The 14,059-nt window shown below is 40.6% G+C and overlaps 1 protein-coding gene across 7 annotated transcripts in view; it reads left to right on the top strand.

The window, feature by feature from the left end:
• FAM13C (family with sequence similarity 13 member C) overlaps positions 1-14,059 on the top strand; it is a 131,868-nt gene that overhangs the window by 11,116 nt on the left and 106,693 nt on the right. For all 7 annotated transcript variants that reach the window (XM_080688600.1, XM_080688599.1, XM_080688596.1 and 4 more), the window contains one exon: positions 7,221-7,416. In XM_080688600.1, coding sequence (XP_080544726.1) covers positions 7,342-7,416 — 75 coding nt within the window. In that variant the 5' untranslated portion in view covers positions 7,221-7,341. The remainder of the gene's footprint in view (positions 1-7,220; positions 7,417-14,059) is intronic.

Below are 14,059 nucleotides of genomic sequence, written 5' to 3'. Positions count from 1 at the left end.
TTCCTCCTGTAATTTGATAGTCTGTTCAGTGCTTTACTGCCTCTGTATCTTTTTGTTCATCAGGTTATAATGTTCTTTATTTTCAATAAATGAGTGAGATCATGTGGTATTTTTCTTTCATTGCCTGGCTTATTTCACTTAACATAATGCTCTCCAGGTCCATCCACGCTGCTGCAAATGGTAAGAATTCCTTTTTATAGCAGCATAGTATTCCATTGTGTAGATGTACCATAGTTTTCTAATCCACTCATCTGCTGATGGGCATTTAGGCTGTTTCCAAATCTTAGCTATAGTGAATTGTGCTGCTATGAACATAGGGGTGCATATATCCTTTCTGATTGGTGTTTCTATTTTCTTGGGATATATTCCTAGAAGTGGGATTACTGGGTCAAATGGGAGCTCCATTTAGTTTTTTGAGGAAACTCTATACTGTTCTCCACAGTGGCTGCACCAGTCTGCATTCCCACCAGCAGTGCACGAGGGTTCCTTTTACTCCAGATCCTGGCCAGCACTTGTCCTTTGTTGATTTGTTGATGATTGCCATTCTGACAGGTGTGAGATGGTACCTCATTGTCGTTTTGATTTGCATCTCTCGGATAATTAGTAGCTTTGAGCATGTTTTCATGTCTCTTGGCCTTCCTTCTGTCTGCTTTTGAAAAGATTCTATTTAGGTCCGTTGCCCATTTTTTTTTTATTGGATCATTTATCTTCCTATTATTAAATTGTATAAGTACCCTGTAGATGTTGGAGATTAAACCTTTATCAGTGATAACATTTGCAAATATGTTCTCCCATACAGTGGGGTTTCTTGTTGTTTTGTTGATGGTTTCTTTTGCTGTGAAAAAACTTTTTATTTTGATTTAGTCTCATTTGTTTATTTTCTCTTTAGTTTCCATTGCCCTAGGAGCAGTATCCGTAAAGAAATTGCTTCAGCATATGTCTGAGATTTCTCTGCCTGTGGATTCCTCTAGTATTTTTATGGTTTTCTGTCTTATGTTAAGTCCTTTATCCATTTTGAGTTTATTTTTGTGTATGGTGTAAGTTGGTGGTCTAGTTTCATTTTTTTTGCATGTATCTGTCCAATTTTCCCAACACCATTTATTGAAGAGACTGTCTTGACTCCATTGTATGTTCATGCCTCCTTTGTCAAATATTAATTGGGCATAGTGGTTTGGGTCAATATCTGGATTCTCTATTCTATTCCATTGATCTATATGTCTGTTCTTGTGCCAGGACCAGGCTGTTTTGAGGACAGTGGCTTTGTAATACAGCTTGAAATCTGGTATTGAGATCACACCTATTTTGTTCTTCTTTCTTAGGATTGCTGTGGCTATTTGGGGTCTTTTTTTTATTCCAGATGGATTTTTGGAGAGTTCTTTCTAGGTCTGTGAAATATATGCCGTTGGTATTTTAATGGGGAGTGCATTGAATCTATAGATTGCTTTGGGTAGTATGGACATTTTAATGATGTTGATTCTACCAATCCATGAACACGGTATGTTCTTCCATCTGTTTACGTCTTCCTCTATCTCTTTTTTCAGTGTCCTGTAGTTTTCCGTGTATAGGTCTTTTACCTCCTTGGTTAGGTTTATTCCTAAGTATCTTAATTTTTTTGGTGCAATGGTAAATGGGATTGCTTTTTTAGTCTCTCTTTCTATAAGTTCACTATTGGTGTATAGAAATGCCATAGATTTCTTGGCGTTAATTTTGTATCCTGCTACCTTGCCGAATTCATTTATTAAGTCTATTAGTTTTTTGATGGAGTCTTTTGGGTATTTTATGTACAATATCATGACATCTGCAAAAAAGGACAGCTTTACTTCTTCTTTTCCAATTTGGATGCCTTTTATTTCTTCTTCCTGTCTTATTGCAATGGCTAGTACTTCCAGTAATATGTCGAACAGGAGTGATGAGAGTGGGCATCCATGTCTTGTTCCTGTTCTTAGGACAAATGGTTTTAGTTTTTGCCCATTGAGTATGATGTTAGCTGTGGGTTTATCATATATGGCTTTTATTATGTTGAGGTATGATCCTTCTATTCCCACCTTGCTGAGAGTTTTTATCAAGAAAGGGTGTTGGATTTTGTCAAATGCTTTTTCTGCATCAATTGATATGGCTATGTGATTTTTATCTCTCAATTTGTTTATGTAATGTATCACGTTTATTGATTTGCAGATATTGTACCATTCTTGCATTCCTGGGATAAATCCTACTTGGTCATGGTGTATGATCTTTCTGATGTGTACTGCTGGATCCAATTTGCTAGAATTTTGTTGAGGATTTTGGCATCTATGTTCATGAGGGATATTGGCCTATAAATCTCTTTCATTGTGTTGTCTTTATCTGGTTTTGGTATTAGGTTGATGCTGGCTTCATAGAAGGAGCTTGAGAGTGTTCCTTCCTCTTGAATTTTTTGGAATAGTCTGAGGAGGATAGGTTTTAGTTCTTCCTTGAATGTTTGGTAAAACTCCCCTGTGAAGCTGTCTGGGCCCGGGCTTTTGTTTGCTGGAAGCTTTCTGATGACTGCCTCAATTTCTTCCATAGTTATTGGCCTATTGAGATGTTTAGATTCTTCCTGATTGAGTTTTGGAAGGTTATATTTTTCTAGGAATATGTCCATTTCCTCCAGGTTGTCCAGTTTGTTGGAATAGAGTTGTTCATACTATTTTTAACAATCCTTTGTATTTCAGTGGTGTCTGTTGTTATTTCATCTCTTTCATTTCTGATTTTATTTATTTGGGTCCTCTCTCTTTGCTTCTTGGTGAGCCTGGCTAGAGGTTCATCAATATTGTTTATCCTTTCAAAGAACCAGCTCTTGGTTTTGTTGATCTTTTGTATTGTTTTTTTGGTCTCTATGTTGTTTATCTTTGCCCTGATCTTTATTATTTCCTTCCTTCTGCTTACACTGGGCTTTTCTTGTTGCTCTCTTTCGAACTTTTTGAGTTGTAAGGTTAGGTAATTTATTACCATTGTTTCTTGTTTTTTGCAGTAGGCTGGTAGAGCTATGAACTTCCCTCTCAAGACTGCTTTTGCTGTGTCCCATAGATTTTGGCTTGTTATGTTTTCATTGTTGTTTGTTGCCATGATGCTTTTTATTTCTTCTTTGATCTCTCTGGTAACCAAGTCATTGTTTTTTTTTTTTTTTTTTTTTTTTTAATATATCTTATATTTTTTACAGAGAGGAAGGGAGAGGGATAGAGAGTTAGAAACATCGATAAGAGAAACATTGATCAGCTGCCTCCTACACACCTCCTACTGGGGATGTGCCCGCAACCAAGGTACGTGCCCTTGACCGGAATCGAACCTGGGACCCTTCAGTCCGCAGGTCGACGCTCTAGCCACTGAGCCAAACTGGTTTCGGCCCCAGTCATTGTTTAATAGCATGCTGTCCAGTCTCCATGTGTTTGATTTTTTTGGATTGTTTTTATTGTAGTTGATTTCCAGTTTTATGCCACTGTGATCTGAGAAGATGCTTGATATGATTTCTATCTTCTTGAATTTGAAGAGACTTTGCCTATGACCCAACATATGGTCTATCTTTGAAAATGACCCATGTGCACTTGAGAAGAATGTATATTCTGTGGCTTTGGGGTGAAATGTTCTGAAGATGTCAATGAATTCCATCTGGTCTAGTGAGTCACTTAGGATTGATGTTTCTTTGCTGATTTTTTGTTTAGAGGATTTGTCCAATGGTGATAGTGGGGTATTAAAGTCTCCTACTATGATTGTATTGCTGTCAATCTCTCCCTTGATATCCTCCAGGAGTTTTTTTATGTATTTGGGTGCTCCTGTATTGGGTGCGTAAATGTTTACCAGAGTTATTTCTTCTTGTTGGATTGCTTCCTTTAGTATTATGAAGTGGCCTTCCTTATCTCTTGTTATGTCCTTCACTTTGAGATCTAATTTGTCAGATATAAGTATTGCTACCCCAGCTTTTTTCTCATTTCCATTCACCTGAAAAACCTTTTTCCATTCCTTCACCCTCAGTCTGCGTCTTTTTTTCTGAGGTGGGTTTCTTGTAGACAGCAGATATATGGGTCGTGTTATCTTATCCAATCCGTTACCCTATGTCTTTTGATTGGGGCATTTAATCCATTTACATTTAAAGTTATTATTGATAGGTACTTATTTGTTGCCATTTTTATTCTTTACCCCTGTGTTTCTTCTTTGCTTCCTATTTCTTCTTCTTTTTTTTTTTTTTTTTTTTTTACAGCAGACCCTTTAGCATTTCTTGCATTGCTGGTTTGGTGGTAATAAATTCCCTTAGTCCTTTTTTGTCTGTGAAGCTCCTGATTTCACCTTCAATTTTGATTGATAGCCTTGCTGGGTACAGTATTCTTGGATTCAGACCCTTCCTTTCATAACTTTGTATATTTCATTCTGTTCCCTTCTGGCCTGATGAGTTTCTGTTGAGAAATCAGTCGCTAATCTGATGGAGGTTCCTTTGTAGGTAACTTTCTGTGTCTCTCTGGCCGCTTTTAAGATTCTTACTTTGTCGTTGGTGTTTGTCAATTTAATTATAATGTGCATTGGCGTCGGTCTTTTGGGGTTCATTTTGCTTGGGACTCTGTGAGCTTCTTGGATTTGTGTGGGTTTTTTCTTCCCTATATCAGGGAAGTTTTCTGTCATTATTTCTTCAAACAGGTTTGATATTCCTTGCTCAGTTTCATCTACATCTGGCACCCCTATTATGTGGATGTTGTTTTGTTTCGTGTTGTCCCAAAGTTCCCTTAGGCTCTCCTCCTACTTTTTGATTTTTTTTCTAGAAGCTGCTCTACTTGGGTATTTTTTCACATCTTGTCTTCTAGCTCACTGATGCGGTCCTCTGCTTCTTCTAGTCTACTCTTGATGCTTTCTATTTAATTCTTTACAGCAACGATGTCATTTTTCATTTCTTCTTGGTTCTTCTTCATTTCCTCTTGGTTCTGACACATATTGTCGAATTTGTCATCCATTCTTTTCAGCCACCTTATGACCATTTCTCTGAATTCTTTCTTTGGAAGGTTGCTTGCTTCCATTTCGTTTACTTCCTTTTCTGGTGATGCCTGCTTTTCTTTCATATGCGGGCTGTGTCTTTGTCTCCCCATGGTCTCTCTTCTCTGGGTGTCTGGTTATGTAGTTCACTCTCTCCTTTTCGTGGTGGAGTGTAGAGCTCCTCTGAATCCGCATGTTTGTGCCAATTGGGGACCTGTGTTCTGGGGTTTGCAGCTGTTCGGTGGGTGCCGTAGTTGGAGATTCCCTGGGCTTTTCAGGTTCCCGACAACATCCACTTTCCCCTTTAAGATGGTGTGGTCAACAAATCCTTCTGAAACAGCTTTCTGGAATGAATTAAGTTAGAGTGATACAGAATTTACCAGGCGACTGAAAAAAGTACACAGGGAGTACTTGGAGATCCAGGATAAACCCATTTATTTTCAGATGTACTAGTACAGTGACTCAGGGGGTCAGTTCTCCAAATCCCTGAGTGAGTGAATACGGAGGAATTTTCCTTTTATACCCTTCTGTTTCTATGTTTTCTACCTGTTTCCTAATTACTAGGCTTTTGTGGTGGGCCCTCCACAGCCCCTCTGTAGTCATTTAGAATGGGGAAGTTACATTGTATCTAAATGCCTGGTCTGGGTGGTGTCAGTGACCTCTCCTCCAGCTAAGCTGTTATATTCTTTGTTTATGGCCCCTTTGTAAATTGGGAGTAATTGGGAAAACAATTCTTGATAGACCAGATGGTTAAGAAAGGGGCAGTGACTTAAATATAGGCTATCAAGAATGTACATTAGGTTACTGGCACAGATTCAAATTGCTAGCCACCCCAAAATGTCTTATATTGCTCATCAAGAGAACCTAGGTTCCAATGAAATATTGAAAAATTATTTCATTTGTTTGGTTCTCCTTCACCGGATAGCACTAAGCTTGTCCTGAGACTTTAGCCTAACTGTTCACACAGTTTTATTTCCACACCTTTCCCACCTGCATCCTGGTCATGCTCCAGACCACCTATCCTGATGTTTGCTCTGATCTTTTCCCAGAAACTAACTGGAAAAAGTCAGCCTCCCAGTAAAGTTAGCAAATTTAATCCCTTTTATTTGTGAAATGACATTTTGAGCAGTGGACATAGAAACCCTTCCTTTGCTGGTCTTATCTCTTGGCTTTATGTGCCCTTGAGTCACAAGGAATTGCTTCCTAGCTGACGTTGCCAAAATCTCTTATGTAGGTGGTTCTGATCAGGGAGCAGGAGGGAAACACCACGTGGCCACTCTTAATCTAGTACACAAATGATTGCCAATGGGTTAAGGGTGATGATATTGATCGTATAAAAAGATGCCCCATTTGGTTTTGTCCATGGTATTTGCTGAATTTTTAGGAAAATAAGAAAACAAAATGCACCTAGATTTACGAGGGATGTGATTTCAAATAAGAGTGTTATTATGTTACTGTTTTTGAGGAAATTGAAACTGTGGGACGATATTATATTGAATTTGATTGGTGAGTGAAAATTAAAAGTGCCACCCTAGCACTGAACGTAAAAAGGAAACACTAGCCCATTTGATCTTTTCCAGTAATTCCAACGGATAGAAGCCAGGCAATGGGATCTTTGACTTTGCCTTGAAGATGTTGCTCAGATGGCTTGGCTGGGCAAAATTTGATCCTTGTCTTATATTTTAACTGGGTAGCATGTATCCTATTAAAATAGGCCTTTTTAAATTTCTAGATGTGTCTGAAAGTTATAGGGAGATGGTTAGACTTGTCAGTGAGGAGCAAGCATCATGCCTGAACCAAGAACACATGCATGGGAGATTGGAGACCAACCTGACCACTCCAGATCTAGGTGAATTAGCCCTTTGGCATTTTATTTAATCTCTGAGTTTTAGAGTCTTAATCTATAAAATTGGGATGATATTATCTAACCTGAATACATTATTATTACAAGAGAAAAATATTATATGCACGAAAGCATCTTGAAGCGAAAGATTTAAAGAAATCATGATAGTATGTACAAAGTTAAAAGTATAATTCATTAACAAAGATTAGAAGGGAATGTGGAATAATCCAAAGAGTGAAATACAGATTTATTAAACTTTATTCCTGTGAAACTGGCTAGGTGGACACAAAAATGTTGCTAGGTCCATATAAATAGGGCAGCAATGAGTATGGCCAGCCCCTCTTTCCTGCAGCAATTTATAATTTTTTGTGGCGCTTCCTCAATTGGGTCTTTCCTGTTTTAGAGATGAAGACAATAAAGAAAATTACCCCAACGCCGGGGCTCTCCTAGAGGAGCCTGCGCCCTCCCGGGAGCCACATCATGTAGAGCAGACTGTGCTGGTGGACGGTGTGCTGAGACCCAGCATGGGCAACTTCAAGTCCAGGAAGCCCAAGTCCATCTTCAAAGCAGAGAATGGGAGGAGCCATGGAGAAAGTCAGGTAGTGTGTCTACTCCTCAGGCCTTTGCCATGATGGGTGCTTCTCTGGTGAGGGTACAATTCTGGCAAATGATTTTGAGCTCATTCTTGGGCAGGAGGTATTCAGCATGACTTGTTATTATGCATATCACCGGCCTTAAACATATGAGTGTTCTCCTTGGTTAATAGTGGAATGTTCTGGGCAGGCTAATAATTTAGTGCCCATTCAAATTTATATTCTTAAACTAGAGGCCTGGTGCATGAAATTTGTGCACGGGGGTGTGCCCTCAGCCCAGCCTGCACCCTCTCTAATCTGGGACCCCTTGAGGGCAGTCAGACATCCCTCTCACAATCCAGGACTGCTGGCTCCCAACTGCTATCCTGCCTGCCTGCCTGATCACCCCCTAACCACTCCCCTGCCAGCCTGATTGATGCCTAACTGCTCCCCTGCCAGCCTGTTTGCCCCTAACTGCCCTCCCTGCAGGCCTGGTCCCCCCCAACTGCCCTTCCCTGCAGGCCCAGTCACCCCCAACTTCCCTCCTCAGCCGGCTTGATCGCCCCCAACTGCCCTCCCTTGCAGGCCTGGTCCCTCCCAACTGCCCTCCCCTGCTGGCCTGATCGCCCACAACTGCCCTCCCTGCAGGCCTGGTCCCTCCCAAGTGCCCTCCCCTGTTGGCCATCTTGTGTCCACATGGGGGTAGCCATCTTGTGTGTTGGAGTGATGGTCAATTTGCATATTACTCTTTTATTAGATTATTAGATAGGATTATTAGATAGAATAGAGGCCTGGTACACGGGTGGGGGCCAGCTGGTTTGCCCTGAAGGGTGTCCTGGATCAGGGTGGGGGTTCCCTTGAGGTGTGGGGTGGCCTGGGCGAGGGGCCTGTGGTGGTTTGCAGGCCGGCCATGTCCCCCAGCGACCCAAGAGGTGGCCCTGGTATCTGGGATTTATTTATCTTCTATAATTGAAACTTTGTAGCCTTGAGTGAAAGCCTGGGCCTGCCAGGGTGTGCGGAAAGCTTGGCTTCCTCCATTGCCCGGGAAACCCAAGCCTCCTGCTCGCTCTGTGGCCACAGCCATCTTGGTTGGGGTTAATTTGCATACTCGCTTCTGATTGGCTGGTGGGCGTGGCTTGTGGGTGTAGCAGAGTGATGGTTAATTTGCATATTACTCTTTTATTAGATAGGATACTGGACTATGACATTGACTTAGAGAAGCTGCCTTACTCTTTGGGGGGAAGGGTAGAGTAGGATATATTACTGTCTTTTTATTTTCTAGGGCATGTATTTCTTGTCCCAAACTTGGAGATTCTTCTCAAGAAATCAAAACTCTCATGTTTACCTGGACCTATTCTTATGTTGCAGTTTAGCAACCTTGAATAAACAGTCAAGTGTGTATGTGCCTGTTTGTGTGTCCATGTGGTGTCTGGTTCTTCAAGGTCAATAAGTATTTAAATGAATGAATGAAGCATGTTTCCAACTTGATTTGGGTAATAAATTTACATTTTATACGTGTGTGTGTGTGTGTATTTCCAGTTCAGTCCTAACATCTCTATCTAGAAAACTAGATTTGTCTAGTTGTAGAGGGATATAGCAAAGAATGTGATTTTTAAAAAATCTTAAAAAAATCCTCCAATAATTTATGATGCTTTCAAAAGGGATTACACAAATATAATCTACATTAATCTTACTAGGAGGTTAATAGTTCCAACATTGAGATTTTACTTGTAATGTACCTAACACAGTTTTTGGACATAGATGCTCCATTAAGGTTAACTTTGCTTTTTGTTAACCCTTAGCTGTTAACCTTCAAAATAATGTGCGAGGCTCTAAATGTAATAGGTTAATTATGACTTTAAATCTAGTCCTGTTAGTAAATGGGCACCAGGTGACCTTCCTGTTAGAACAACTTTGGCTTGGCAGTTCGTTTGAACTTGTAGTTTTCTTATTTGGCCTGTGATTTTTATCTTATTTCTTCCTTGGCATTATGACTTCTTATTTTGTCAGTTAATTTTGCTGTGAGATGAAATACCTTCTGCATTCATGAAACAAGTTGTGATTATCTTAAGCTGAGTTGAGTTGCAGAAAGAGATGAGTGTGACATACCATTTAAGTAAACTTGAGTCCTTGCCTATTACTGAAGGCACCCAGCACTTGTTTGATTAGTAGTATGGTGCTGGGTAGGATATAGGTATCCAAAGAGTTTCCTCCAGAGTCTTATTATAGGGAAGCTTTGTCTTTGAATCTCCTGCTAAGAATCACCTGTGACATTGTTGGCCTTTGGTACCAGCCATCTGTTTTAGAAATGCCCCCTTTCTTATGTCATCCTATAGTCTGGCCTCATAGAAATTGCAGTCATCCCTTGCAATAAGGTACTAATGGGGCATTCCCAATTTGTTGGCTATACGGGAAGATTTCAGGAGAGAGCTGTGCTTGTATAATACAACATCACTTATAATACAACATCGGAATCCTGGACTTCAGGTAAAATTTCCAGTTCAGTCCTAACATCTCTATCCTCACAATGAGGTCTGCCCCTCTCCCTCCCCTCCCCCTGCCCAATGACTAAAAGAACTACGATAATATAATTTTAAGTGTTCCATCTCTGGGAAAAATTTGAAACATGACTAATTCTTCCTGTTTTCTTTGGGGAAAAATAATTAACATATGTTGAGTACTGAGTTTATGTAAATAATGTTAATAAAATCAACTAACATTTATTTGAGCATTTACTGTGTTCCAGGCATGTACCATGTTTTACTACAATCCCAGGGAATTGGTATTATCTTGTACAAATAAAAAAACTAAGGCTGAGAGGAATTACATGTGCTTAATCAGATTTGGAATAACTTGAGCAGAATGTATTTTCTATAAAAGCACAGTATTTCTAACAAAGGTACCCAGATCTTCCAATTGTGAGTCTAGAGATTTACCTATCTCATGTTACTCACACTATAATTTTTATATAAAACCTGTGATTTCCCTCTAGATTTTTTTCTTCCTTTGGTGATATATTGTGTTGCTAAGCAGTAATTACTTATTTAGAAAGGATTACTTAGAGAGGATTTTGTAAGGGTGTTTTTCCTCTGCCTAAAGCTTTGTGATGTTGGTCACTAATGCTAGATAAGTGTCCTTTGAGTGAACATTAGCTCTACTAGGACATAAGCTCTGTGAGGTCATTGACTCAGTCCTTGTCTGTCTTTGGATCTCCAGCCCTTAGTCGTCAGTATAATCTGTTGAATGACTCAAAACTGCTAAGGGAGGTATATATGTGATTGGTATCATTTTTTAAATAAAATGTAAGCACATCTTTATTCAGTGGTGAAAAGTTACATTTTAAAAGAGGATATAATCAAGACTCATACAGATATCACATACAGACATGTCATAGATTTATTTAAATCATTAGAGAGGAAATCAATACAATGTTAAAACCAGTTCAAAAGAGATGCAAAGGCCTGGCTGGTGTGGCTCAGATGGTTGAGCAGCAGCCCATGCACCACTGGTTTGATTCCCCGGTCAGGGCACATGCCTGTGTTGCGGGCTCCATCCCCAGTAGGGGGCATGCAAGGAGGCAGCCAATCGATGTTTTTCTCTCGCTCTCCCTCTCCCTTCCTTCTCTCTAAAAATTAATACAAACATATTTTAAAAAAGAGATGCAAAGTATTACATAATTGTTGTCTCACAAGAAATGCTAAAATAAATTTTAAAATGGATTAAAAATTGGCAAAACTTGCCATATCCATAGGGTGATAATCAATTACTTTCTCTTGGACACAATTTGCATTTCTGTGGAGAGGAATTATTTGCATTGCTATCATTATTTACAGGTTTACTTCTATCTCTATAGCCTTGCAAAATAGCCTCGTTATACACCAGAGGTGGGCAAACTTTTTGACTCTAGGGCCACAATGGGTTCTTAAACTGGACCGGAGGGCCGGAATAAAAGCATGAATGGAGTGTTTGTGTGAACTAATATAAATTCAAAGTAAAGGAGCAGAGGGGAGAGCAAGAGAACCCTCCACTCTTTCGGCTCCGTGGGCTGGATAGAACAGCCGAACGGGCCGTATCCGGCCCGCGGGCCATAGTTTGCCCACGGCTGTTATAGACGAACAAAAACAGAGATTATCCAGATGGATGAGCTAGCCAGGGCAGCCACTAAATTTCAGTCATTTATAATTTTTCCTTACATTCTCCCACTGTCCCCTACCTTCTCCCTTGTGATCATAATAAGATATTCTTGATCTCAAAATAAGGCTAATCTCATTAGGTTTGACTTGATGATTTACATAGACATAGCAAGAGTGTTAATTTACCATGTCAGTCTTCTTAAGTATGCTTTGTAAAATCTAGAGCCATCTAGTATTGAATAATTACAAAATTAACTTCTCTCTCTGTAAGTTTTCATAAGGAATCTCAGATTGCACTTCTACTGCCTCTATTATTTGCTATCCCAAGGCAAAGGAAACCAAGTTCAAGAAACTCCACCATATTTCACTTGCAGTACCTATACATCTGAGTGAATTCTCCTCTTGGGGTCCCCCAAATAACCTTCAGTTCCTGGCCTTACATATTTTCAGTTGAGTAAGCTCAACTGAACTGTAAGCTAGATAGTAAGCCAGTTATCTAGGAGAACTTTGCAGGCATGGGCTCCATTAGTAAAAGCCACATTAGCTCCTCTCTAAAATCAACGAACATATCCTCAGGCAGGATAAAAAGAAAAAGGCTTGTTAAGCATCATTCTCAATACTGTGATATTCAGGCAAGATTTGGTTGCATATCACATTTTTTCTAGTTACTCTGGTAAAAAGGAAAACAATGATTGAATATATGCAAATAACCCTATTCCCATGAAAAGGAAGTTCACTCCATATGAATTTCTGAACTCTGGGGGTCAGTGTGACACAGATACCATTTTTAAAATATTCATTTTAGTTTACATAAATAGAATGGTTTTAAAATATAGGTTTTATTATTATTCAGGTGTGGTGAGGCTGACAGATCAGAAGATGACTACCATTTGAAAAGATTCCCACTATCAGTCCTCAGGAGGAGTGGGGGCATGCTATGCCATGCAGGACCACACAGGGAAGCACCAGGGTTGGGCAGGAGACAGGAGAGGGGAGAGGGAAGCAAGAACCGGAGCCTTTATTGTGGTCTCCATTGGCAAGGCAAGCAGGGTGAGCAGGTTTAGGATTGGCTAGTTTGAATAATTCCGTGGACTCTGAGGTACAGCGGTATCTCTAGTTGTCTGGTACCTGGCTCTGGGATGATGAAGGCAGAGGAGTATTGCCCCCTGGAGTGTATGAGCCAGAAAAAGAAAGTGGTTCTGAGTATGGGCTCTGGGTTGGTGAATCTATATATATAAAAGGCTAATATGTTAAGTGTCCCTCCTACCATCTGGCTGGTCGCTATGACGAGCACTGACCACCAGGGGGCAGACGGTCAATGCAGGAGCTGCCATGACGCTCACTGGCTGGCACCTCGGACCTAGCACCGACAAACCAACACTCGGCTTTCCCCAAGTGGGACACAGGCCTACCCACCACCCCAGAGCAACACCCCACCAAATCTCAGCCAATGCTGCCAAGACCCCATGGTGCAAAATGCAGCCCACAGCCCAGCCCAGCCCACAAACAGTCACTGTGGGCTCTGGGTAATGACGGCACGTAGCAATGCCCAGCCTCCTCTCCCTAGTGACTAGCCTCCTTGGAGTTTCTTCAGCCCAGGAACACAGGTGGAAACATTTTACACTTTAACCAAATGTTTGTGAAGCATTTTCCCGTGGCTCATCTCATCTGATCCTCACAGAAGTCCTGGAGTAGGTAGATAGAAGATTCGATGGAATCCTATTTTCTTTTCATTAGCTGGAAAATGGAGATTTAGAAAGCTTATAAACTTGACCCGACTGAAAAGTAGTAAGAAATGGTGGACCTTGAAAATGACTTCAGGTTTTCTCATTGCGCAGTCAAACACTGCTGCAGTTAAATATTTTACCCTTTGTTCTCCCTGCGTGATCTACAATAATAATCTGCTTCATGTTGATATTTACTGCTGTGTTGCTGACAATTACCTGGAAGAGAAGTTAGGGTGCTTCACTGGGCTGGAAAAAATTTAGCTAAATCAGAAAGCAGGTCTAATTCAGCAAGTTTATTTTAAATCTATAAAAAACTAAGTTGACTCGCTCATGTGCGGTACATATAAAGCTCTCACTGGCGCCAATCACGTGTGTGTTTCGATCTGTCATTGTCGATCGTGAATTTGGTTGACACTTCTATTATAGAGAAAGGGCGAATAGTGATATTAAAATATTCTAATTAGTTTCCTTTTAATGTGCACGAATTCATGCACTGGGCCACTAGTTTGCATATGAAAGGCCAGCTCCTGGGCAAGTCATCTGATATGCTTCCTAGCTCTGAGAATAAGCCAGTCCTGGGAGAGGCAGTCTCTTCCCAGTCCATGAGTCAGCCAGGCTCCAGATGCCAGAGCATCAAGAATATTTATACTAATAAAAGGGTAATATGCTAATTAGGATGTCTTCCAGATGTCCATTGGGACAAAGCCACAGCGGCTGCGAGGCCTAGGGCTGGTGGCACGGGTGGGTGGTGCCACGCTGGAGAGGTGGGCCGGCGCCGTGGGCCAGTCCAGCGCTGCACCCCCTTTTGCA

The sequence above is a fragment of the Plecotus auritus genome, assembly GCF_963455305.1.
Source record: "Plecotus auritus genome assembly, chromosome: 9".
In the NCBI taxonomy this organism is placed as follows: Eukaryota; Metazoa; Chordata; class Mammalia; order Chiroptera; family Vespertilionidae; genus Plecotus; species Plecotus auritus.
The sequence above is the reverse complement of the archived record's forward strand: the minus strand, read 5'-3'. Positions and strand labels throughout refer to the sequence as shown.